This window comes from Salvelinus fontinalis, chromosome 21, assembly GCF_029448725.1.
Source record: "Salvelinus fontinalis isolate EN_2023a chromosome 21, ASM2944872v1, whole genome shotgun sequence".
NCBI lineage: Eukaryota > Metazoa > Chordata > Actinopteri > Salmoniformes > Salmonidae > Salvelinus > Salvelinus fontinalis.
The window spans coordinates 40,955,725-40,981,569 of record NC_074685.1 but is presented as its reverse complement, the minus strand read 5'-3'; the positions used below and the strand labels follow the sequence as shown (position 1 = coordinate 40,981,569).

The following is a 25,845-nucleotide window of genomic DNA, read 5'->3' as shown; positions in this document are numbered from 1 at the left end:
ATGCTGGTCATTCTCACAGGCCCATGCTGACTCGGTTGGTCTTTTGGATTCATATATTGCATGTTCTGTTGTCTAAGATTTACCACAAATGTATTTACATGGGGAAATGTTGATCAGTGGAATTATAGGGGTATTTCACACCTCAATTTGAAAGCTATCAGCATGGATCATAATGAAGAGACACATTGATCAACTATTGTTAGGACGTTGCCAATGTATGTGTATGGTTGGTTAACTGACGTATCCTTGCCTCTACAGGAGGTCCCGGTCAATGGTCAGTGACCATCGGTCCTTCAGGATCCTCCAAGGGATTGAGCGTCCTCAGCCCCGCCAGCAGATACACTGAATCCCCAGAGGAGATGAACAGTGACGCCTCATCCCACTGCAGCTACTAGAGCTGCCGGTCCAATAATAGTCTACGGTACCTTTGTCTGCACTGATGTGTTATACTGGTTTCCCCCTAATCTGTTCAAATTAAGGAAGAGGGACAAGGAGAAGTAGCCACTTTACACCTCACTATTGAGATGGGACACACTGCCTTCAGTCCCCTGTTCTAATACTGTCTGCTTGTCGAGTAACCTTACCCTGACCTGTGCAAATACAGTACTATCTTGAGACCTATGTTCGGTACAAAAGTTAATGTCTCCTCCCCCTTAATTTCTTAAGATTGTAATATCCTTTTTATACAATGGATGTATTTTATGAAAAGTCTTTCCCTTGACCTGTCAATTGTGGGTTCTTGTTTGTATATTGTCCTGGGCTTCAGAGTAATGTACAAATCTCAATGTAATGTCCTCAAAACATGAAGACACAATCAAAATGTCATGTTCTACCTAAAAGGTATTTTATTAGCAAACCTGTTTTAATGTAGCAGTACTTGATGCACAAATGATCAGAAGTCAGAAAATCCAAGCAGATGCAAATAACATTTTTAAAAGGAGAAAACATCCCTCTGTCCAAGCGTTATAAAAATCAAAATGATATAGAAAACAGCAGAAAGTAACTAGGCAGCTCATTACAAATGTATAAATTGATTAAATTTGACATATGGGGTTGATTTTTCAATACAGAAAGGTCTATTGTCAAATGGCCTATAAAACTAGGCCGGTGGAAAGACTGGACACTCAACAAGACTGATGTTCAATAGCACCAAGATGTGTTACTACTGATTCCCTTAGAGGTAAATGTCTACAGTATCTCAAAATTGACTTTTTTTTTAGCTAGCCCTTGTAAGCAGCTGTGTCCTCTTTTGACATTCCCACTGAAGTATAGTAGGCTATAAGCATGACAAATTTGAGATGGGAGCATTTTCTGAACGCCCGATTTGTTAGAATCTAGCACGTCAGGACTTCGTACAGCAGATTCTAAAGGTGACCGGCTTGACAAATATCACTTCAACTAAAAAGTATAATTCAGAAGAGAATGGTTACGGTGCCGTGTGAGCAGAATACGATAGCCATGTGTGCCAAGAGTTTCAGGCCCATAATTTCTTAACAGGAACACCTCCTGGCCCTAGTCGTACACTCCACGTGGTGGGTCTACCTCTGTATGTGGCGTACAAAGGCCTGCACCAGCTGGATGAAAGGCTCCTGACCCTCGTGGCTGGCCTTGGCCCCTGGGGGCTGGGGAGATGGTAGCAGGCTGCTGGCCGGGGACGAGGGGGCGCCACGGCGGAAGTGACGGGACAGGCTGGAGAGGAGGGTGCTCTGGAGGGGAGACAGGCATCACATAATATTAAAAGAGCATTTAAAAAATTAATTGCAGGCTATTAGAAACAAGACACTGAGCTGATGAGAACAGATGGGACTAGAGTGGAACGGCAAAATAGGACAAAGAACTAGTCTGGTGCTTCGAGTTTGAATGAGGAGAATGACTCACCAGTTCAGAGCCAAGCTCCTGTTTGAGTCTCTGTTTGTCTCTGGGGGCGATGGTGGGGTCCTTCAGACAGCGGACGGCCTGTGAGATGAGCACGTAGAAACAGTTCTCCATGGTGAACATCAGCAGAGACCTGGAAGGACAGTCACACATACCAGTTAGAAATGACCAATATTACCACCAGTGAGAACAACTTTCTCTATGTCTCCTTACTTGAGGGCTTGGGTTTCCTCTGACGAGGCCAGGGAGGCCACACTCAGAGAGGCTGGCTCCTTCTTCTCTACCTAAATATGGACAGAACACAGAAAGTCAAATGTACAGTACAATTTATATTTCCTCATTTGCAAGAAATAAAATAATTTCAATGTCATCTTAGATCGAACTGAATGGATTTGAAATTATTGGGAGGACAACCTCTCCCAGCATGCTTAGGGCCACGTTGATGGTTGCCAGCAGGGTTCCAAAAGAGGGTGCCACGTCAGCGTCAAAGGCCGAGGTGGTGAAGCTCAGCACAAACAAGGTCCTGTACTCAGCCAGGTCCATACACTGTCACACACAATCTCAGTCAGTGAACATATGCTAACACATTTCAACCACATTCTTTATGTGTATGAAAACTATGTAGAGGCTGATGGTGCAGGATGTGAGTGTTTGGTAAGTTGTTAGAAGATTGCGCTAATGGAGTCAGTTCAAACAGTGCAGATAGTTTTTAGAGACAGTGTGTTATTCTCACCTGGTCCAGTATTATCTGGCAGCAGTCAGGGGTGAAGTGCTGCAGTGTGGCCAGAGTTTTACTGAGGATCTTCAGCAGGCTGCACTGCACCGCCAGCAGGGCCTTCTGCTCCGCCTCCTCCCTCTCCCCGCCCCCTCCTTCGGCTGCAGCTTTGGAGGGTGTCTGATGATCTCTCTGGGCACGGGGGCCGGAGGGCAGCGCCTCCCCATTCTTAGCCTGGGGGACAATGATAAGACGTCCGGTGAAATAAATGGAAATAATGAGTTCTGTGGACATGAATTCAACCTGGTATAACCCCAGTAACAACATGGTAATGTCTGTCTGACCTGGAGGTAGTGATGAAGCATGTTCCTGCTGTGGAGGAGGTAGGTGCACGTCTGACACAGGTAACACAGATTGATCTGCAGGTAGACAAAAAGTAAAAACCTGAGTTTTCATTGTTGTAAGCTAAAAATATATACTTTGGGGAAAAATAAAACAATCACAATAAACAGGGCATTTCATTCATTATTAGAGTTGAAGTGTACATTTGATGATGCTCAGTGCTGACTGACCTGTACATCTCGGAGCAGATGGGGCAGATGGAACTGCCACTCCTTACAGAAGCTGGACAGCTGCAGCAGGAAGCCCACTGTGTGGTCAGCCTCATCCAGACACACCAGACTCTGGACCGTCCGCACCGCATTCAGGCACTGACAGAAACAGAGAAAGAGACTTTAGGTTCCATATACAGAAAAGAAGAGATGGTGTACACACAGATGACAATTCACTGACAGAAACACACCTGCAGTATGCGTTCCTGGTGCACTCCGACAAAGTCCAGGGCCTCGTTGATGAAGTTGTAGCGCAGCGTCTTGAGCAAGATCTCCATGAGGGACATAGAGAGGCGGTACACGCCCGGCCAGCAGGGAGCATCTTGGGACTTACGGGAGAAACCCTGACCAGGGAGATGAAGAGAAACTAATGTTATAATACCACCGAGAGAGCACGAGCGCCTAACATTAAAATAACACTACAACAATTCTTCAATGCCGTGTCAATTAATGAACGGTTTAGTATGTGTTCCAAATGGCACCCTATTCCCTACGTGGTGCCCTACTTTTGACCAGACATATAAGCCCTGGTCAAACGTAGTGTACTATACAGGGAATAGGGTGCCCTTTGGGACGTACAATGTTGTGCTTGTGTGTTACCTGTGAGGCTCCATTAGAGGGCACTTCGTAGACACTGAGCAGAGGGAGACAGATACTCTGGATGACGCCGGCCCCGGCTACTGCTGCTGCACCCTGGAAGACAGGAGGGATGAAATATCCTTTATTACTAATGTGGTTGATAAAGCATTTAGTTATTTTTGCATTAGAAATCGTGTCTAATATATCTGTCTTAGTCATTTATATGGCAATGTAGTAGTGTGTGAGTACCTGTGGTGTGCGGGCTAGCGTGAGCAGCAGGTGCAGGGCAGCCTCGGTGAAGTAGAGGTTCTGTTTGGAGCGTAGGCTGAGTTCTAGAGCGCTGAGAATAGAGTGGAGAGCAGGAATCTTCCTCATCACTAGAACCCAGTGTTCCCCGTCCTCGTCGGCACGACACAGCTCCTTGGCCAGGTGTAAGGCCAGCACACACACCTGAGACAGAGATGAAGAGGGTGAGAGAAAGAGGGGTGTGAATATGAATTGCCTCATCACTCAATGAATTACCAAGAAATCGTGCAAATCTCTTTAAATCAAAACTTCCGATTCCACTTTTGCTTCACATAAACCAAAGCTAGAGATGATCCACCACAGACATGCTGAGCTGCCCTGACCGAGATCAAAGATTAGAATTTATTCAGCACGTGCAGAGGTAATTCATTGCAGCTTACTATTTGGTTGGATGTGCCCTTTTTCAAAACACTTGGAGCAACAGTTATGCACTGTGTGCGTTTAGAAGAGTACAATTATTCTAGTGTTGCTTAAGGTCTGTTTTTATGCGGTTAAGTTGAAGAGAAATCTCCACATTACGTGAATAATAAAAAGTTAATCTCATTCTAAATTGCCGGCGCTGTGCGACTCACCCCGTCTCTCTGGTCTTTCTGGATGCTGCGGACGGCATCAGTCTCCATGCTGTCTTTGTCATCCGGGACGTCCCTCACATGAGCCGCGTGACGAGTGCTGTCAATCAGTGCCAGCGCCTCGTCCTGCACCGTCTCACACACACACAGCAGCAGCTGGGGCAGTTGGGAGATCTCCCCACCTGATCAATGTAATGAGCAACACTGCTAGAGTACTCGACAAGTCATGTACAATGAGTGTACAAAACATTAAGAACACCTTCCTAATATTGAGTTGCACACACAGCGATTAGTCCCCCTCACCGTTGAGTCCCTGTATCTGCAGTGCAGAGATGAGGGCAGAGAACACCTTGGCCTTTGTACTCTCCATCAGCTGCTGGTCGGCCTGCAGGACACTCTCCAGGATCAAAGAGAGGGGGGCCAGTACGTCAGGGGCCGTGGCAACCACACTGCATGGGTAAGCAGGACAGGCAACAAAGGCGTTAGTGCTACGATGTGCAGAAAGAGTTTGATTATTAACAACCAATGTACTACCTCACGGAATTATAACAGCTTTGAGATCATTTTCATTATCCTGATATTTCAACATGTGGGCACACACAAACCTTCTCCACTGTTTAAGTAGGATCAGCAGAAGAGTAGCCATCATGGATCCCAGACGTAGACAGGGCACAGACATGGGCACTAGCAACTAGAGAAAGAGAGAAGGGGGAGGTGATAGCTAGTGAGTGAGAAGAGGACAGATGAAAGAGATGAGCAGTTGTCATGGTGACTAACTCACAGCAGCTTTGGTCCCATCCAGCACGTCCATGAAGAGCTTAAGTCTGGCAGAGTCCTCCTTTAACTGCATCACATCCGACTGTAAACATCAGAAAACATCAATGAATCAACCAACCAGTCACACTGCAGCCAGTCACACTGATCAGCATAGTATCTTTCTTTTTTTATACCTCCCATATATTTATGGGGTATTGTTTATCGCTTATGCATGTATTCATCATGGAATTCATAGGACGACTTCCTCTGCCATGTTTGACAGAATTCTAGTGAATGTTTTTAAACACCACAGTGACGAGTGGTGTGACATACATGACTGGTGGAGAGGATGAGCAGCATCCGCCAGGCTGAGATGACCATCTGGGTCTCGGAGAAAGAGTGCACGCCCTCCTCCTCCTCCGTCTCTGCCACGTGGACCACCAGGGACTTAACATACTGGGACCAGTACTCGTAGCGCCGCCCGCTGGAGAACTTCTGCAGTGCATCCTTCAGAGAGCGCTCCAGAGAGCCACTGGGGAAAAGAGAGGGCCATTCAGATAGAAGTATACTGTGTGGAACAGATGAATGTCTGTCAGGTAGAATAGCGAATCGTGTCTGATCTATCCATTACATTTAAAAAATTTAAACTCAAGTCAATCTCATTTAGCCTAGTTTATTTCATATCTCAATGTATATTTTATTCATTTATTGTCACAGGAATTTGTTTAGCATTTCACACCATCAATTCACACCAGCCTGGTCTCAGACTAGACATAACATAATAAATGGAAATCTGGGACACTGAAATTAGTATGATATGTTACGTTTGTTATGGTTACATATGACAGAAGGTTAAGGCAAAACCGAAAGGAGGGTGGTTGGTCGGGGTGGGCGAATAACGCGAATGTCTAGCAACCCAAAGGTTGTGTCCCCGAATCTCATCAAGGACAACTTCAGCATTTTAGCTAATTAACAACTTTTCAAATACTTTTTAGCTACTTTGCAACTACTTAGCATGTTGGCTAACCCTAACCTTTTAACCTAACGCCAAACCTTACCCCAATATATTCTACTGTTGGCTCCCGAGTGGCGCAGTGGTCTAAGGCACTGCATCTCAGTGCTAGAGGCGTCACTACAGACACCCTGGTTCGAATCCTGGCTGTATCTCAACCGGCCGTGATTGGGAGTCCCATAGGGCGGCGCACAATTGGCACAGCGTCGTCCGGGTTAGGGTTTGACCGGTGTAGACCGTCATTGTAAATAAGAATTTGTTCTTAACTGACTTGCCTTGTTAAATAAAAGGTAAAATAAAAATAAAGCCTTAAACCTTACGTTAGCCAGCTAGCTCATGTTAGCCACCTAGCCAACATTAGCAACAAATTGTAAGTTTAGCAAATTCGTAACATATCATACGAATTGTAATTCATAACATGTCATGCAAAATGGATGATGGACATCCACAAATGAATACATAACAAATAAATGGAGTGACCCGGATTTACACACAGAATAATACGTAATGCAGACAGCTTGACACATATCATATGCAGTTCGGTAGATAAAGCCATTGATACCACTAACAACTCAATACACCAAATATACTGGCTTGGATTGCTGTATGTAGCTCTAGAAATATGTAGCCTTGTTACCTGACCACATAGTAGATCTCAAGGCCGATGATTTTCATGACGAAGGCACAGGTCTCCAGAACACAAGGCTCAGTGATGTCTGAGGGGGCGGGAAGGGTTCCAAACAGAGGCGTGGTCAGGTTTTCCCAAAACCTCTCTCTGTGGGAGGAAACGTCATACATTTATTAGGATGCCCGTCAGCCAACACCGATGGCGACAATTAGTCTTACTGGGGTCCGACAGATAATGTAAAAGACATAAGACATAATTTACACGCATATAAAAACACGTAGTGTGTGTGCATCTATCAGTTACACATACATGTCAATACATGCACACCAAAAGTAAGTAACAAGGGGGAGACGTTGTGCCATGAGGTGTTAAATGAAATCACTTGAAACACACAACAAAAAGAATGTTATGGCATAATCTCTCATGTTGGTGTGTGTGTGTATGTGCATGTTCAAGCGTGTGTCTCTGGCTGTGTGTGTGCGCCCAGGCAGTGTCACCTCACTCACTTGGTACGTAGGACAGAGATTGCGCTATCCCGTCGGTCCTGCCACAGGGCGTGGAGGAAGGCCAGGGCAGCGCGGTGCAGCAGGGGGACACACCAATACTTCCCCTGCTGCCTGGAGTCAATCAGATCCAACACAACCTGCAGACAGCTCCACTCACCCAGCAGAAACTCCTGGGAGGGAGAGAGAAAAGAAGACTTGTCCATTAAATTACTGAACTGAGTCTGGTATAAAGATTCAGAAACTCACAAAAAGAAAACTATACGTATTAAACTTAAGTTAACTATACGTATTAAACATCAACACACAAGTCTAAGTCCTAACATGTTCCTGTCCTACGCTTCGACTGCCTGCTTCGCCCAGCTCTTACCTTTGACCCCTCTGCGCCGTCCTTGACCTTCAGGTTGAGGAAGAGCTCGATGAGGCCCGGCTGGGTCTCCACGGCCACGGTGAGGAACTCCAAGATCATCACCTTGATCCTCATGTCCTCCGTCCTGCTCTGTAGCCGCGTCAGAAAGGCATCCCTGATGGCAGCCGCGTCACCGCCCAGGCAGGCGTACACCGACATGGGAGCCACCTGGAAACCAGATGGTTACATAAATATTACACAATATCTTGACTAGTACTGTAGTCTTGTCCCCATTTCTGTTTACATCTACTTCAACAGTGTCTCACTGCGTTCTCTTGCCCTCTACTTATAAGCCTTGGAACAACTGGTGATGTAAAAAAGGCTCAATAAATTTGATTGATTCATGTTTTTGCTCGCTAACCTCCAAACACTACCCAACAGAGAATGTGGCAAGTGTAACTTATTATGCTGCTAGAACTACGTTGGGGTTTTCACTACCTTAGTTGATTGCTCTGATCATATGTGCAATGTGTGTTGAGTTACCGTGGCGAGCCTCTTGAGCAGCTGGATGGCGAGGCGCGGTAGGGCCGGGTCGTGTTTGTGGTAGATGTACTTGGCAAGCACGGCGATTAGGTTGCTGCCGTGGCCACCGTGCTGCGTCAGCGCCTGCTCCAGGGGCGAAACAGCGCTCGACGGTGGCTTGAGGCGGATCACGTTGTTGGTGACGGAGAAGGCCAGCTTGACCGTCTGGATAAGGATCTGACCTGGGCCCTCCGAGCCACCACTAGAGGAAGACACAGAAAAGTTTAAATTAACATGGAAATCATCAGTTTCTAATTCACAAACAATAGAACATACAATGGGGCCCATGTGCTTATTCAGTTATATAAACAGAATTCATTGTAAGTGGTCTAGGGTGGTCAAGCGGTCTAAGCTGCTGCCTCCGAAGCACATATTACCGCTGCAGCATGGATTTCAATCCATCCCACTGCATTTCAGAAAACGCTCCATCTTTCCTCTGTACTTCTGTCCTCTCCAATAAAATTTTTTAAAAACTTGAGTGGGACTGCCCCACTCTTAAACAAAAGAAAGCTGTGGCAACTCTATATCCACTGCTTTTCTATCTACATGCAATGTTCTGAACCGGTCTCCCCCTCCTGAGACACTATGATACAAAGACCACTGGTGTAGTAGAGTGGTCAGCTGTAGACATGCCAAGGTGTAGAGTGACACGTTACCTGCTGGGCTGAGCAGCCAGGACCACGTCTATGGTGTCCACTCCCACCCCCATGATATTAACCACCGCCTGGCCAGCCTCGGTGTTAGCCAGACTGTAGATACACAGAGACTGGAGGGTTGGCGTGCTGGGGGAGAGATAGAGATAGGTTAAAATATGACACCAATCCTTTTCTGTTTGATAGTAATACTATGGGGTTAGGTGCCATCTGGGTCTACAGAGTCCTGTCAGTCTGCAACGCACTATTCAGATGTGCGTTTTACTCAGTCCCAAATTCAATAACAAGCAATTCAGACGGACGAGAAGCATTTTGTTTCTTAGTGATGTAATGTCTGTTTAGGTAGAATAAGGAATGTTGTTTTGATATGCACAGCAGCCCTACCTGCCACTAGCCTCTCCCTCTGGACTGAGGTTCAGGATGGCATGGACCAACTCCAGGATCAGACAACCTAGAGGATTCAGAATGTTTTTCAGTCTGACAGTAGTTTTACAGCCAGCCCTTTCAATACGGCTAAGGCCACCCTCAACCCTGGTCAAAAGTAGTGCACTATAAAACGGGAACAGAGTGCAATTTGAGACAGACACACTGCACATATTCTAAAAGGGATATCACTGATGTAGTTGACCACCATAGACTTGTGAAGGTACTCACCGATCCTCTCTCTGACTCCGTGGGTGTTGTAGCGCCACTTGTGGTAAGTGGGTAGCATCTCCTTCAGCACCAGCAGTACACAGGGGATGAGGCCCTTGTCCTGGGTGCTGCCCAGCTGGCCCTGAGGGCAGGAGGGAAACACCGTTATTACAACTACTGATAGTCAGTCAGCCAGCCGCTCAATGCCAAATAAACTGCTATCCCCTAAACACAAGACCTTTGTGGAGATTGAGGCGTGGAGAAGTGTTATGATAATGTATTGTCTGTTTTTGTCTTGTCTGTATGCTTATTTTATTTCCCCCCTTTAAAAACAGATTTACTTGAAACGGCTATATTAATGCCCCATGTAAAAGAAAGACATTGAGATGGTATATATTCAGTGCTGTAAGCTGTTCAGTAAGCTGTTTTTTTGGGGGGTGATGAGCCATTACTAGACTGTTAATAGAATAGAGAGAGCGAGATACCTTGACCAGGGTGGTGACGAGGCGCAGGAAGGCGATGGTCACAGCGTACTCCCCTCTGGGCTGCTCTATCAGGACCAGCAGGTTGCCGTAGTTACCTGCCTTCATCCCCTCAGCACTGAATATATATATATATATAAATACATAATATTAACTATGATGAAACAAGACCCCTCAAAGACTTCCCCCCCTGTGAATATGATATGGCGTGACACAACCTACCTGATGGACTGTGCCATATTGGTCAGAGGGGAGGAGGCGAAGGGCAGAAAACCAGTGTGGTGCAAGCTGGACCAAACCTACTCAGAAAGTAGAGGGGGCATAACAATACACACACATTAAGGAATGGTAAAGGTCAATTTTTATCTCAATATCAAATACTTTCTTGTTAACAATTAAGTACCTGTGATTGTTTTCAATTAAATGATCAAAAATAGTTTCTTATCAAAGAGCAATTTCTCAAGCAATAATTTTGCTAGGATTATCTGGAAGTGGTTAGGAGGGGATAACTGAAAACAGCTGTTGTTGGCAGAGAGGTTTGGAACTCTTTCCTATTGGTCTATTAACAAATGTACCACCTGGTGATATCACAAATGTACCACCCTCCATCCCACCAAAACAGGATGACATTTCAGGTTGTCTTTTCAAACAGCTCTTAGAATAAACAAGGCCTTATCATTTTCACAGTATTATTCAAACCTCAGTGTGTAAATATATATAAAACACACAGGATATCATGTTTTTGACTGCACAGGTCCTTTATGTCTGTTGAAGGCTATGAGGCCCCTCAGAGCCACGTAGAGCATGGTTTCCCAAACTCGGTCCTGGGCCCCCCTACACAGCTGATTCAAATAACCAACTCACCATCAAGCTTTGATTATTTAAACTCAGCTGTGTCGTTCTAATGCAAAAACCAAAACGTGCACCCAGGGGTAGCCTCAGGACTGCGTTTGGGAAACACTGCTCTACCAGACCATCTGTAACCCACCTTGCCAGGCATCCTAGCAGCCAGGACGATGAGGCAGTTCGCACAGGACGCTATCACATCCACTGGAGGGTTGATGACTGACGTCAACCTAACTCAAAGATACCACAATATTCTCAAATAATCCATGAATACAAAGTACCAACAAATACAAAATACTTACAAATCAACTTTGAAGAGAGCCCAAACAAGCTTATCATTATTCCATGTGAAATATATGATTACTGCCCATGACAGAGTGATAAAGAGATGTGTGTGTGTGTTGCATCTCACCTCTGCAGTAACATGTAGATGCGTGAGGTGAGGGGCAGCAGACAGTCAGACACGGTCCAGTCTGTGCTGATCATCTTATGGACCAGGTCCAGGATGGGCTTCACACGCTCACAGTGTAAGATCACATCTGGACCAGGGAGAGAATCACACACACATATATTCACATACTCTGAAACAAAAACTCTTGTATTGAAGGATCTCTGCCGATAGAGAAATTATTTGAGTGTGTGTACTGTATGTTTGAGGATGCATTTGGGTATACAGTATGACTTGGCCTGTGTAAGTATGTGTGTGGGTCTGTAAATGTGCCTGTATTTATCTAGTTACCTGCAGTAGAGACAACGTGGAGCAGCATCTCTATCTCACAGGTGAACAGGATCCAGGCACTGTAGGAGTAGTCCCAGCGCACCACGTAGCCCTGCTCCCCCACAGCCACCTGACCCAGCACACCCTGAGGCATCCGCAGGTTAGTCTGGCCCAGGCCTGACGGACAGAGGGAGAGATCTCAATCAGAGATATTTGAAGAAATGTAATGAAAGACAATTACTTAAAGACTATAGCATCACAAAAATACTAATGTGCACCCATTAGTCTGTTTCTTCTAACAAGCAGCCTAAACCCACCGAGAGGGTAGAGCAGTTTTGGTGCTTGTCTCCTCCACAGTGTCTCGTCTTCTCTAGAGATGACGTCATTGGGCTTCGTTTTGTAGACCTCGGTGTAGAACGACATCTTGTCCAGGAAAATGTACACCTAACACACAGACACATTAATCAAGTGTAACCACAGACACATTAATCAAGTGTAACCACAGGCCAGCAGAACTGTGTGTGTAATCAATACCTTCTTTGCGGTGGACTTATCTGACAGGAGCGCAGTGAGGAGCTGCAACAGCAGACCAGTCTTGTGTGGGAACATTCCCATTGCGCTATCCAGGATCATTCCCAATCCCATAGTGGGCTTCTGGGAAAGCATTCAAAAAGCCATATATTAGGAAATTTAGCTAGAGGCATATTCTTGGAGTGATTTCACATCCTTCACGAGGAAGAATTGGTTTAAAGAATTTCTCCTCACCGTTTCCCAGAAGAGCTCAGCCAGACTGGGCGCAGAGAGAACTTCACACGCTGCATTTATCAGATGCTATGGGGGGGACCATTCAATCATTAATCTGTGATATTATTTATCAGCATCATTAGGAATGTGAAACTATGCAGATTTCTGTGATATCACTGATCAGTCTGTGCTACAACTCAACATTATCGTTACTTGGCTGAGCCTCAATGTGAGATAGCAAGGCCTGGTACCTGTTGGCTGCCCAGCGTCTCCTCTTCAAAGGAGGTTATGACAAAGGAGAGGAGGCCGTAGATACACATCCTGGCTGTACTGGCTGTGCACTGTGGGAGGAGGAAACATAACATGGCGGCAGGTGTGGTTAGAGCATTGGACCGAAAGGTTGCTGGATTGAATCCCTGAGCTGACAAGGTAAAAATTGGTTATTCTGCCCCTGAACAAGGCAGTTAACCAACTGTTCCTAGGCCGTCACTAAATAACAATTTGTTCTTAACTGACTTGCCTAGATAAATAAATGTTCAATAAATACAAAAAAATGAAAGCAGCATATTTCTGAAACATTGTGTGAATAATTCTTGCAGGTTGTGTGTGTTGTGCTGTATGCGTATGTAAAATATGTGTTTGCGTGTGCTGTCCTGTGCTAGGTGAGAGTTTTGTGTGTGTGTGTGTGTGTGTGTATTTTTATTATAATGTGTGTGTCCTTACATTATTCCCAGTGCCTCCCAGACCCTGCAGCATCGTAGTGAGGTACTGAAACACCCCAAGTTGTAGGGAGGTGTTCCCGATGCGTCTGATGACGGGGCTGGACTCATCTGGGCTCAGGGTGTGTCTCAGCAGAACCCAGGCCAGCAGCACTGGCCCGTGGTGAGGGATGTCACCAAACGTCAGCAGCATCTGGTCCATCTCCTGGTTGGTGACAAAGTTGACAATGAGAGTCACTTATTGATCAATTGCAAAGTATTCCCCCATCGAACGGATCATAAAAACTACTACTTCCAGAACATTTCAATCTGAACTAGTTCATTCTGATGACTTGATAACAAAACGGGAGTGTATACATGTCAATTCCAACAGTACATGTAAAGGTGCTCAGTGTTTACCTTGCTGATGGCAGGGGTGTTGGAGAACTGGTGCTGCTCCGTGCGCTCCTCTAGGGCACACTTGTGGAGGAAGTCTATGTCCATGCCTTCCACCAGGATCAGACAGCTGAAGTACCTGCAAGACAGAAGGAGAGATACATTAACAAGAGGGAATACCTTTAGAAAAGATTATTGTTCTTTAATTAAGCTGAATCCCTTGCCCAAGCCAAAGCAACAAATGTAGCAATTATCCTGAAAATGTAACCTACTTAAATCTGTCTGGCCAATAAAGATGCCATTAGGAAGTAGCTAGCTGGCTATGTAGATTTACATCCAGTACAGTGCATTCGCTAGTGCTCTGCCATTCTGTTTACAAATGAATTGCTAAAGGAAACAAATGTAGCTTGCAATCTTCTAAACTGTAGGCCATGTCCCTAACCCCAGATCAATATTAGGCCAACAAGAAGTAGCTAGCCATGAATATTTCCATCCACTCCAGTGTATTAGTGCTGTGACTGACCCGATGCGGTCGACCAGGGCGTCCATGCTCTTGTCTACCAGGTGTCTGTTGGTCTGGCGAAGGCCAAAGCCCTGCTCCTTGAACATCTTGGTGAAGCTGAGCAGGTCTCCGGGACCCATCTCAAAGTAGGCATAGTACAGGAACAGGATCTCCAGCAGCAGGGACTGCTCCCTCAGACACTGCAGGAACCAGCGGGACACCTGCCTCTCCGTCTGACCAGAGAGAAACATGATTGATTAAGAAAGATGCACATAATAGAAGATTATAGAAGGTAGGGGGAAAATATCAAGTCCATATTATGGCAAGAACAGCTCAAATAAGCAAAGAGAAACGACAGTCCGGCATTACTTTAAGACATGAAGGTCAGTCAACCCGGAAAAGTCAAGAACTTGAAAATTTCTTCAAGTGCAGTTGCAAAAACCATCAAGGGCTATGATGAAACTCGCGCTCATGAAGACCGCCACAGGAAAGGAAGACCCAGAGTTACCTCTGCTGCAGAGGATAACTTCATTAGAGTTAACTGCACCTCAAATTGCAGCCCATATAAATGCTTCAGAGTTCAAGTAAACAGTCCCATCTCAACATCAACTGTTCAGGAGACCGCGTAAATCAGGCCTTTGTGGTTGAATTGCTGCAAAGAAACCACTACTAAAGGACACCAATAAGAAGAACAGACTTGATTGGGCAAAGAAACACGAGCAATAGACCGGTGTAAATCTGTCCTTTGGTCTGATGAGTCCAACTTTGAGATTTTTGGTTCAAACCGCCGTGCCTTTGTGAGATGCAGAGTAGGTGAACGTGCATGTGTGGGTCCCACCATGAAGCATGGAGGAGGTGTGATGGTGCGTTGGAGGTGACACTGTCGGTTATTTAATTAGAATTCAAAAAGGTACACTTAACCAGCATGACTACCTCAGCATTCTGCAGCGATACACCATCCCATCTGGTTTGTGCTTAGTAGGACTATCATTTGTTTTTCAACAGGACAATGACCCAAAACACACCTCCAGGCTGTGTAAGGGCTATTTGACCAAGAAAAAGAGTGATACAGTGCTGCATCAGATGACCTGGCCTCCACAATCACCCGACCTCAAACCAATTAAGATGGTTTGAGATGAGTTAAACCGCAGAGGGAAGGAAAAGCAGCCAACAAGTGCTCAGCATATGTAGAAACTCCTTCAAGACTGTTGGAAAAGCATTCCAGGTGCTGCTGGTTGAGAGAATGCCAAGAGTGTGCAAAGCTGTCATCAAGGCAAAGGGTGGCTACCTTGAAGAATCTCAAATATATTTTGATTTGTTTAACACTTTTTTTGTTACTACATGATTCCTCATGTTATTTCATAGGTTTGATGTCTTCACTATTATTCTACAATGTAGAAAATAGTAAAAATAAAGAAAAACCCTTGAATGAGTAGGTGTCCAAACTTTCGACTGGTACTGTAGGTGGAAAATATTTCCACAAGATAATGTTGAAAACATTAAGATAAGAACTTATGGGGAGTTTGAGATACCCATATTTACTTCAAGCATTGAGGAGTCAATCAGATCCTAAACTCAATGTGTAACTTGGAATAGGGTAGTAAAGAATGTAGTTCTAACCATGAGGTTGCCATGCGTCTCCCATGTCGGGGATTCAGCTTTGAACAGGGTCTCAAACTGCTTCTGGTAGTTGTTGACCAGATCCTTCTCCAGCTTGTTCACACAGTTGGAGTACTCCACCTGCACCCAAAGCAACACAAAAAAAAAATCCATTGATTCAAAGTTGTCATACGTTTTTTTTATTTTTATGTTTACACACTTCCATGTCTAAACTGTACTATTTGTAACCTGTACCATTGTATGCTTCACTGTTGTTTCCCATAAATGGTATCAATAAATGTAAACAAAGGTTACAATGTGTTAGATATACTGTAAAAGATCATAGCTACTACAAATAGCCAATCAGGAACATTGGCCTGTACTGTATTAGCATGAGCATCAAATGAGCTTACCAGCAAATGACCTTACCAGCCTGACCCCACCCCCCATTACCCATACATACAGATGGGTCTAGTGTAACATTGGACCACAGTGTAAGTCCTAGCAGACATAAGGGAGCTCCTTACCCTGTAAGGGTGTCTCTCATCCTGAAAGTACGTCAGCAGGAGAAGAACGCATCGCAGATGACACACACGCTCCTCGTAGTAATAGTCAGCGATCTGAACACACACACACTCAAAGAATCAGTGTATAAGCCTATCAATTGACCTGATTATGCTTTATGAGCTGGTGAAATAGAATACCAGCAAACTTGGGTAGCTTTTGGGAGCTTGTACTAACCTTCAGAAGTAGGGCTTGGCTCGGTCTCTCATCCTGCAAAACATCCTATGAGGGCAGATAAGATATCTCTAGTCAAGGTACATGGGGCGGCAGGTCGCCTAGTGGTTAGAGCATTGGACTAGTAACCGAAAGGTTGCAAGGTTGAATCCCAGAGCTGACAAGGTAAAAATGTGTCTTTCTGCCCCTGAACAAGGCAGTTCCTAGGCCGTCATTGAAAATAAGAATTTGTTCTTAACTGACTTGCCTAGTTAAATAAAGGTTAAAAAATACAAACATGTGTCTAGATTGACAATATTTAGTAGTATAGAATTCCTTCACAGTCTTCTGATATTTTTTTCTGAATCTAGTATCACCACACAGAGCTAGAGAGAGCGAAGTAGAGAGACTACCTTCAGTGTGTTGCGGGTCCCTCTGTAATCTTCTTGAAGGTAACATTGTAAAATCTGTACACTCTGCTGTTGATCCAGACCCTGAAAAAAGAGAAGCGTGTTAATAAATTCTACAAAGGAAAGGAATTACAACTTAATCATACCCTGTTCATGTACTGTATTCAAGTTAATTGGTGGTGCGTCTCCATGCATCATTACACTATATACAGTGCCTTGCAAAAGTATTCACCCCCCTTGGCGTTTTTCCTATTTTGTTGCATTACAACCTGTAATTGAAGTAGATTTTTATTTGGATTTCATATAATGAACATTGACAAAATAGTCCAAATTGGTGAAGTGAAAAAAATGACTTGTTTCAAAAAAGATTAAAAATGTAAAAGTGGTGCGTGCATATGTATTCGCCCCCTTTGCTATGAAGCCCCTAAATAAGATCTGGTGCAACCAATTACCTTCAGAAGACACATAATTAGTTAAATAAAGTCCACCTGTGTGCAATCTAAGTGTCACATGATCTCAGTATATATACACCTGTTCTGAAAGGCCCCAGAGTCTGCAACACCACTATGAAGACCAAGGAGCTCTCCAAACAGGTCAGGGACAAAGTTGTGGAGAAGTACAGATCAAGGTTGGGTTATAAAAAAATATAAAAAACTTTGAAGATCCCACGGAGCACCATTAAATCCCTTATTAAAAAATGGAAAGAATATGGCACAACAACCTGCCAAGAGAGGGCTGCCCACAAACTCACAGACCAGGCAAGGAGGGCATTAATCAGAGGCAACAAAGAGATATAAGATAACTCTGAAGGAGCTGCAAAGCTCCACAGCGGCGATTGGAGTATCTGTCCATAGGACCACTTTAAGCTGTACACTCCACAGAGCTGGGCTTTTTAAGGAAGAGTGGCCAGAAAAGAATAAGCAAACATGGTTGGTGTTCGCCAAAAGGCATGTGGGAGACTCCCCAAACATATAGAAGAAGGTACTCTGGTCAGATGAGACTAAAATTGAGCTTTTTGGCCATCAAGGAAAACTATGTCTGGCACAAACCCAACACCTCATCACTCTGAGAACACCATCCCCACAGTGAAGCATGGTGGTGGTGGCAGCATCATGCTGTGGTTATGTTTTTCATCAGGGACTGGGAAACTAGTCAGAATTGAAGGAATGATGGATGGCGCTAAATACAGTGAGATTCTTGAGGGAAATTTGTTTCAGTCTTTAAGAGATTTGAGACTGGGACGGAGGTTCACCTTACAGCACGACAATGACCCTAAGCATACTGCTAAAGCAACACTCCAATGGTTTAAGGGGAAACATTTAAATGTCTTGGAATGGCCTAGTCAAAGCCCAGACCTCAATCCAATTGAGAATCTGTGGTATGACTTAAAGATTGCTGTACACCAGCGGAACCCATCCAACTTGAAGGAGCTGGAGCAGTTTTGCATTGAAGAATGGGCAAAAATCCCAGTGGCTAGATGTGCCAAGCTTATAGAGACATACCCCAAGAGACTTGCAGCTGTAAAAGGTGGCTCTACAAAGTATTGACTTTGGGGGGGTGAATAGTTATGCATGCTAAAGTTCTGTTTTTGTCTTATTTCTTGTTTTGTTTCACTAAATAATTTGCATCTTCAAAGTGGTAGACATGTTGTGTAAATCAAATGATACAAACCCCCCCCCCAAAAATGAATTTAAATTCCAGGGTGTAAGGCAACAAAATAGGAAAGATGCCAAAGGGGTAAATACTTTCGCGAGCCACTGTAGTATTCAAAATAATACCTGCTTTTGCCATGCATCATTACACTATACAGTATCAGTATATCTTACTTCATTCACTATCCCGTCAGATCATTTAAGCATTCCTTACCAGCAGTTTACTGATCCTCAGACCAACGTCCTTCAATGGTTGGGCCACATCTTTGTCCGCTTTCAGTTTTTCCGCCGCTGATGAACTAAAACAAGGAAAAATGTCAAGCATTGGTCTATCTACAAGCTTAAACATTTCGTATTGAAACATTTAAATAGTTAGATTGCATCGCATACCTGGGTGTTTTGTAGTAACTCAGCCCTTGAAGTAATCGTTCCCAATTTCGATCTAGTTCTTCCTCTATTTGAGCCTTGATCCAGGATGGATGTAATATTTTAGAAGAAAAAGCACAGTGGCAGACATTGTAAGACTTTGTTGAAATATAAAAGAAATATGATAGGTGAAGAAATAAAAAGGCTACATACCGGTTCCCTCAATGCAGATCTCCCCAGTAAGATAGTCCATAACTCTCGGCTGCTCCTGCAAAAGCAAAACAATTCCATAGCTCCCTAGATAGTATTTTTCAGGTGGTTAAACTCATAGTTAACTGTTCAAGTCTGAGTTGTGGCATAACGGCAAATATGGTTTAAGTTAGACATAGCTATTAAAAGTGCAGTGAGTGGCCACAGTTAGAACAAAGCTAACTAATAACAAGTGTGCTATGATGTTTGTTATTGTGAACCAGCTGTCAACTCCCTCTAGCTAGCTAATTAGCTGTACCAGACAGTTTAATACGCAAAATCAGCATCAACGTTATGTTGAGTTAGTTAGCTAAATTATCAAGTAAATGTTTTTATTACGAATACATGTCTGAAAGTTTATTCCCAGACAAATGTCAGTTGTACGCTAACTAAGCTTGCTAGTTCACGTCTCGTTGATACATGCTGCTGTCGTCATGCGTTTGGAACTGTAACAGACCGCGCTATCATACCATTCAAATGTAGTTAGCAAGTAACGTCAACGTTACGTTAGCAAGCATGTTAACGAGCTAGCAGCTTGCTACTACTAGCAGCTAGTTCCCTCCAAGGGAAGCTTTCACATTGCTGTACAAATGTAAGTACAATTTCTAAATTAAAACACATCTTAAAGTTTACTCATGAATTTGAAAGCTATAATGGTCAAAATATACATAAATTGTATTTCATTTAGTTACCTCACATACATCTCCGAGTCCGCCATCTTCTCCCTGCAACGTGACGTAACTTGTCTGCGACATGGACCCCATCACGTGACCTGTAGATGTAGTTTTTATAGTTATGCTTTTAAATGTATATAAATACCAAACATTTGCCATTCACATGAAATTAAATATATAATAAGAAAATATCGCACGTCGTGCACCATAAATAAAGGTTTCCATGTACCACGTGACTTGGCTGTCAATATGGCCACCTCCTACGGGTATGAGGGACGCCAGCTGATTGGGCAGAATATAATAGTCGAAAGATCGGATATCGCTTCACTCATTTATCCTGATATGTGCAGTATTTACCGGGTAAGTCTATTTGTGGTGCTTTCAATTCATTTTAAATAACCGTTTAATGGTCGAATACCGGCTATCTGAACGAGAACTCAACTCAGTACATTTGTCAGATTAATTTTTGCTAACGTTAACTAGGATGCGGGATCGCTGCATCGGCCGAAATTGCATTCAAGCATTTCTCACTACAGTGAGAGGGATCTGTAGCAAGGCCACGTTATGTAGCAGTTCATATGCTTATAGCCAAAAAGCTATTTGATATCTCGAATGATCATGAATTAACGCTTGTTACCATTAGTCGTTCGTTTTAAAGATACTGTATAAATAATTTCAACCCTCACCACCTCTTGTATGAGAAAAAGGTTGGAGTTAAGACATTTCTACTTGTCTAGACTTGCCCTTTTGTATTGTCATCTCTAGACTTTACTGTCTAGTACAATTTCTGGTAAATAATTCATCCATAGCAATTATTAGCCATGATCACTTTTAGCTACCTGACAGTTAATTTGGGAGTGAATGTTAAGTGTGGCAATCGGTCATGGGCATTATGCCGCGTTCACGTACTAGTCGAATCTAGGACATTTCCGGTTGTAGTTATACACGTGTGGTGTTTAACCAGTTAGCATGTCGGACATTTCCGAGTTTCCTAATTCGACTGGCGACTGAACGCGGCATTAGTCAGTGGGCCACGGTTCAGTGGTATTTCAACAGTCGATGTGGGTGTGGATCTTTTGAAATAAGTGTGAGTGTAATGGGGAAAAAATTGTTTAATATTTCTAATATATTCAACTTTTGATTCTCATTAAATCGTTTTTCACTGTATTTTGCTTCAGCCATTTTGCTACTTTGTCTTCACAGATACAGGACAGGCCTAAGATTGTGGACAAAAATAAGAACTAACCATGATGTGTGCCGCGGAAAGGAACTGACAGACCTTTTAAATAAAGATTTGTATTCGAGCTGGAGTCCTCTGCCGTGAACCGCCCTCCCTCCCTGTCTTCTCCCCCGGTTGCAACCATGCAGACCAACCCGGTACTGGTGGAGTCTGCGGTGGTCTTCTCTGTGGTGATGTGTGTCCACATGGCCGTGTGGAACCAGCACTCCTGGTGCTGCGTGGCCCTGGTCATCCAGGCCTTCTACGTGCAGCACAAGTGGGACCGCCTGCTCCGTAATGGCAACGCCGTCTTTCAGTGGCGCCTGTCAGCCAACAGCGGCATCGTCCCAGCCGTCATGGTGATGCCCCTGCTGGGTGTGGCGCTGCGGGAGAAGTGCGCCGCCTCGGGGAACGTCTACTTTGAGCGTTTCTCCATGGTGGTCACAGTGACAGGCATGATGCTGGCACTGTTCCTGTCGCTCCTCGCGCTGGGCATCACGAGGCCCGTGCCCACCAACACATGCGTGATCGCGGGCGTGGCGAGCAGTGCCATCCTGTACACGGTGAAGCAGACCCTAACGGTGTCGGAGGTGATTGAGGTTCTGGAGGTGCTGCTGATATTCGTCTACCTGAGTCTGATCGTGCTCTACCTGCTACCGCGCTGCTTCACGCCCGGCGAGGCCCTCCTCATCGTCGGGGGCATCAGCTTCATCGTCAACCAGCTCATAAAGCGCTCACTCAACATGGCTGAGGTCAAAGGGGAGCCAGTCCACTACTTCCTGCCCGTGGTGGTGGTAGGATCTCTTCTCCTAGGGGTGTTTTTTGCCTTGCTCTTCTGCTTCATGGAGTCTGAGACCTGGGTGTCGTCGCTCTTCTTCCATATGATGACGGCTGTGCTGGGCCTGGGGATCCTCATGCCCTGGCTCTCCCTCCTCATCCGCCGCCACCCCATCATGTGGCTTCTGGACTTTGTGACTCTGAACGACAAGCGTCTGTGCCTGCTGGGCTACTGGGTGCTGCTGGCCACGCTGGCCACCCTGGTTGTGCTGCACCAGAACTACCAGCGCCAGTCAGGCTCCAAGAAGCACCAGGCCTCTACGATAGTCAGAAAGTACTTCCACCTCATTGTAGTAGCCACCTTCGTCCCAGGCCTGGTGTATGACCGCCAGCTCCTACACGTGGCGTCCGTGGGCTGCCTGGGGGCCTTCCTGCTCCTGGAGTATGTGCGCTACTTCCGCATCCGCCCGCTGGGTCAACTCCTCCGTCAGTTACTCACCCTGTTCCTGGACGAGCGTGACTCTGGACCTCTCATCCTCACCCACATCTACCTCCTCCTGGGCATGTCCCTGCCTATCTGGCTGTTTCCGGGGCCCTGTGCCCCCAAAGGCATCCTGCCCGGGGCGGGGGGCTTGGTGCCCTACGCCGGGGTGCTGGCGGTGGGTGTGGGGGACACAGTGGCGTCGGTGTTCGGCAGCAGCATGGGCGAGATCCGCTGGCCGGGCACCAAGAAGACAGTGGAGGGCACAGCTACGTCGGTATTCGCCCAGATCATCGCTGTGGCCATCTTCCTCATATTCGACCCCACCATCAATCTGAACTCCACCTACTCATGGATCGTGGGCTCCATCACCATGGTAGCCATGCTGGAGGCCTACACCTCACAGATAGACAACCTGCTGCTGCCGCTCTACCTCTTCATCCTGCTGCTGCTCTGATGACCCCCGTGGAGCACCGCACACAGGTCATGTTTGAGATCGACTACCTTGCAGTCGGCGGCGGCAGACTGACAGATCTGCAAATCATAGTGAGTATCCGTTTAGGATGCAAGGCGATTTGTAGATCAGTTGGTCTTCTCAGTCTGTGATCAGCGGCTGAGCAGATGCACTTAAACACAGCCACACGGTCACCTCTTGACCAGAGGTCAGATTGGATAGGCTAACCAATGTAATTTCTGAATTTTAAAGTCTAAGGGAATGTATGGAAATCCTCATTGGATGACTGAGGATTTTTTTGTTTTGTTGCTTTGTGAGAGTAAAAGTTATGATCCGTTGCATTGATAATCTCTCCACTAACATGACCGTGTGTGGGAAAATCAATATGGCTGGCACAAAGAAGGATGAAGTACAATCTGATAGCACTGCTAGCTAGGGAATGAGCTTGCAAACATTATGAGAAATACATGAAGCCGGAACATACACTCTAGATTTTGCTCTTCATTTTGTGGGACAACAGCATGACAATAGAATCAGTGATGTTCAGCTAGAATACAACAAGTCGGTTCAACATGCACACTACTGTTTTTCATTTTTTTTCTTTTCAGTTGCTTGGTTGAGGATAAGGGAAGTTAAATAATTTTGTTTGAGAGCAGGGTCGTATTCATTAGGGCACACCGTAGCAAAATGTTTGGCAACGGAAAATGAAAACGAGCATTCCTCATTGGACAAGTTTGGGGTAGTCCTGCCTTGTTTCAGGCTGTCTTCTTCTGTTTGGTGCCTAACCACTGTTGATAATTGCTGACCCTGGCCATGACCCCACTCTGCAAAGGTGTCTCAGAGTTGGGATATGCAAAAAAATAATACATTTCCAATTCACACATGCGTATTAACACACTTGTACATGTGTGAAATAGGACAAATAGAAGCACCCACATTATTATTATTATTATTAGTGAATATGACCCAGCTCTGTCTTAATGGGGAGGTGGGGGATTCCCCTGAGGGACAGAGGATGAATGTCCCTGAGTCACTGTAACACTCTGAAATCCCAAACTCCTGAATTATACAACAGGAGATGGAGTTCAGTACATTGGACAAAATGTATTTTAGCCGGAATTAAGTTTCCCTGCCCTGATCAGCTGTCATGGCAGACACTGGTAAATGGCACGTTTTAATAAATTGTGATGGGCTTTTTTTTTTGCTAAAGGAAAACTACCTTTGTACAGCCTTTTGAAGAACATAATTTGATAATTTGTTTTTCAGAGGATTTTTTGTTAATTTCATCTGACTATAATTTATTTACATTTCTTGTGGCAATATTACGGACTGATTGCGGGACATATTTGCCTTAAAGAAGTATATTTTGTATCACACATTACCTAGTACTGTAGATACTCTAGCTGACAGCATGGTTTGTGTTGAAGTAGACTGATTGATTCTTCAATATGGCAGCAGTTTATACACTTTAGCATGACATTAAACATTTTGAAATCCTTTACTGTAACTTGTATACAGAAATTACCCTACAGTATCTTTTCAGTTTTGTATGAATCCTTTGTCTTTTATCCGGGTGTTTTGATAGGACCCTCTCCAAAATATACATGAATTTCCTTAACGTTCATCCCCCCAAAAAATCTGATTTGTATATTGGAAATAAATTGTAGAGATTATATAACAGGGCCACATGTATCATGAACATATTGAATTCATGTTTTGTTAAATTTAGAAATGATTCAATTCATTTCCTGACAGTGTTTATAAGCTGCAGGAAGGTATGTATTTATGGTGTAATGAAAGTAACTACATGTACCTTTTAAAAATTAAATCAGCTAACATTGAGATGCTATACTAGTTATCTGTAGATGCATCTTTCGCTATCTGGCTGTGTTTAGACAGGCAGCCCAATTCTTCTGATCTTTTTCCACTAATTAGTCTTGACCAATCAGATCAGCTCTTTTGCCAATAATTGGGCAAAATATCAGAATTGATCTGCCTCTGAGTCAGACATGTGACATCAAACTACAACTGTCCATAGTAGTGGAGGCTGCTGAGGGGAGGATAACTCATAATGTCTGGAATGGAGTGAATGTAATGGCATCAAACACATGGGGACCATGTATTTGATACCAATCCACTCCAGCCATTACCAGAAGCCCATCCTCCCCAAATAAGGTGCCACCAACCGCCTGTGGTCCATAGGAGCCTCTGCGTTCCCATAGCCTAGTTAAACTAGACGGAAATTGGCACTCAAACAATAGAGTGCACATTGAGTCTGGTACAGCCAGTCTCCAATTCCACTTCCTCCAGTTTACTGTGCATTCTGGAGAGACCTCTTTTTATAATGTTTGTTTACTTGTTTTTTCAGCATGGAACTGACAGTATTTGATGAATCTGTAATAAATAAGTAGTATTTTGTTTGTTGCCTTTTCCAATAATCCGTAATGATAATTTATGAGCTTGTTCTTGCCTTTGACGGGAAACACTTGTATTGCATGGCAGATTGTTGCATCATTAAAGGCCTTTTATGCTAGATGTTTGTCTGTTTTTCATCCAGAGATAGCAGGGTATATTTGTGGGCATAATGTCTCACATTGATCTATCAGGAAGACATACCTTGATAAGGCAAACGGTGTTTCTGATCAAATAGAAGATATGTTGGATACTTAAGGGAATCTGAATGAGATTAACTGCTAAAACACATGTGATTTGAATGAACTGTTCTACACACAAACACATTGGTTCATTGCTCACTTCAGTGTGCTACTACTAAATGTTCACTCATCTTATAAAGCCTAATTACATGTCTTCTGACTAATACCCTGAAGCACGTGCACACACACAGGCAGCCCAATTCTGATAATTGTTTTCACTAATTGGTCTTTTGACCAATCAGATCAGCTCTGAAAGATCTGATGTGATCGGTAAAAAGATTAGAATTGTCTGTCTGTGTAAACATTGCCATGTTGATTCATTGCTCACAACAGTGTCCCACTACGGCTGTGTTTAAGCAGCCCAATCTTTTTTCCACAAATTGGTCTTTTGACCAATCAGATCTTTTCACATACGCTTTTTTTCAGAGCTGATCTG

The 25,845-nt window shown here is 44.4% G+C and overlaps 3 protein-coding genes across 7 annotated transcripts in view; 2 read left to right on the top strand and 1 right to left on the bottom strand.

Annotated features, from left to right (window-relative positions):
• The window catches only part of cdk5rap2 (CDK5 regulatory subunit associated protein 2), a 62,946-nt gene extending 60,696 nt beyond the window's left edge, over positions 1-2,250 (top strand). For 4 of the 5 annotated variants that reach the window (XM_055875212.1, XM_055875210.1, XM_055875209.1 and 1 more), the window contains one exon: positions 259-2,250. In XM_055875212.1, coding sequence (XP_055731187.1) covers positions 259-395 — 137 coding nt within the window. In that variant the 3' untranslated portion in view covers positions 396-2,250. The remainder of the gene's footprint in view (positions 1-258) is intronic. The other variant, XM_055875213.1, reaches the window with a different exon arrangement.
• nup188 (nucleoporin 188) lies at positions 823-19,944 on the bottom strand. The gene is made up of 42 exons (XM_055875214.1): positions 19,843-19,944; positions 19,115-19,169; positions 18,926-18,999; positions 18,750-18,834; positions 16,887-16,967; positions 16,498-16,542; positions 16,284-16,376; positions 15,778-15,897; positions 14,179-14,390; positions 13,680-13,794; positions 13,285-13,485; positions 12,813-12,902; positions 12,583-12,648; positions 12,352-12,471; positions 12,135-12,261; positions 11,839-11,994; positions 11,512-11,638; positions 11,242-11,329; positions 10,476-10,552; positions 10,257-10,371; positions 9,793-9,913; positions 9,523-9,589; positions 9,142-9,267; positions 8,447-8,687; positions 7,925-8,131; positions 7,558-7,727; positions 7,061-7,198; positions 5,745-5,943; positions 5,437-5,514; positions 5,261-5,346; positions 4,959-5,104; positions 4,659-4,837; positions 4,030-4,230; positions 3,802-3,894; positions 3,393-3,545; positions 3,163-3,300; positions 2,935-3,009; positions 2,609-2,824; positions 2,290-2,421; positions 2,089-2,159; positions 1,879-2,008; positions 823-1,706 (listed from the first exon to the last, which is right to left on the bottom strand). Exons 1-42 carry the CDS (start codon positions 19,866-19,868, stop codon positions 1,539-1,541), a joined length of 5,208 nt encoding a protein of 1,735 aa, XP_055731189.1. The 5' UTR covers positions 19,869-19,944; the 3' UTR covers positions 823-1,538.
• A 131-nt stretch (positions 19,945-20,075) lies between these two features.
• On the top strand, positions 20,076-25,288 carry dolk (dolichol kinase). The gene is made up of 2 exons (XM_055875218.1): positions 20,076-20,184; positions 21,028-25,288. Exon 2 carries the CDS (start codon positions 21,187-21,189, stop codon positions 22,756-22,758), a length of 1,572 nt encoding a protein of 523 aa, XP_055731193.1. The 5' UTR covers positions 20,076-20,184; positions 21,028-21,186; the 3' UTR covers positions 22,759-25,288.
• The last annotated feature ends 557 nt before the right edge of the window (positions 25,289-25,845 follow it).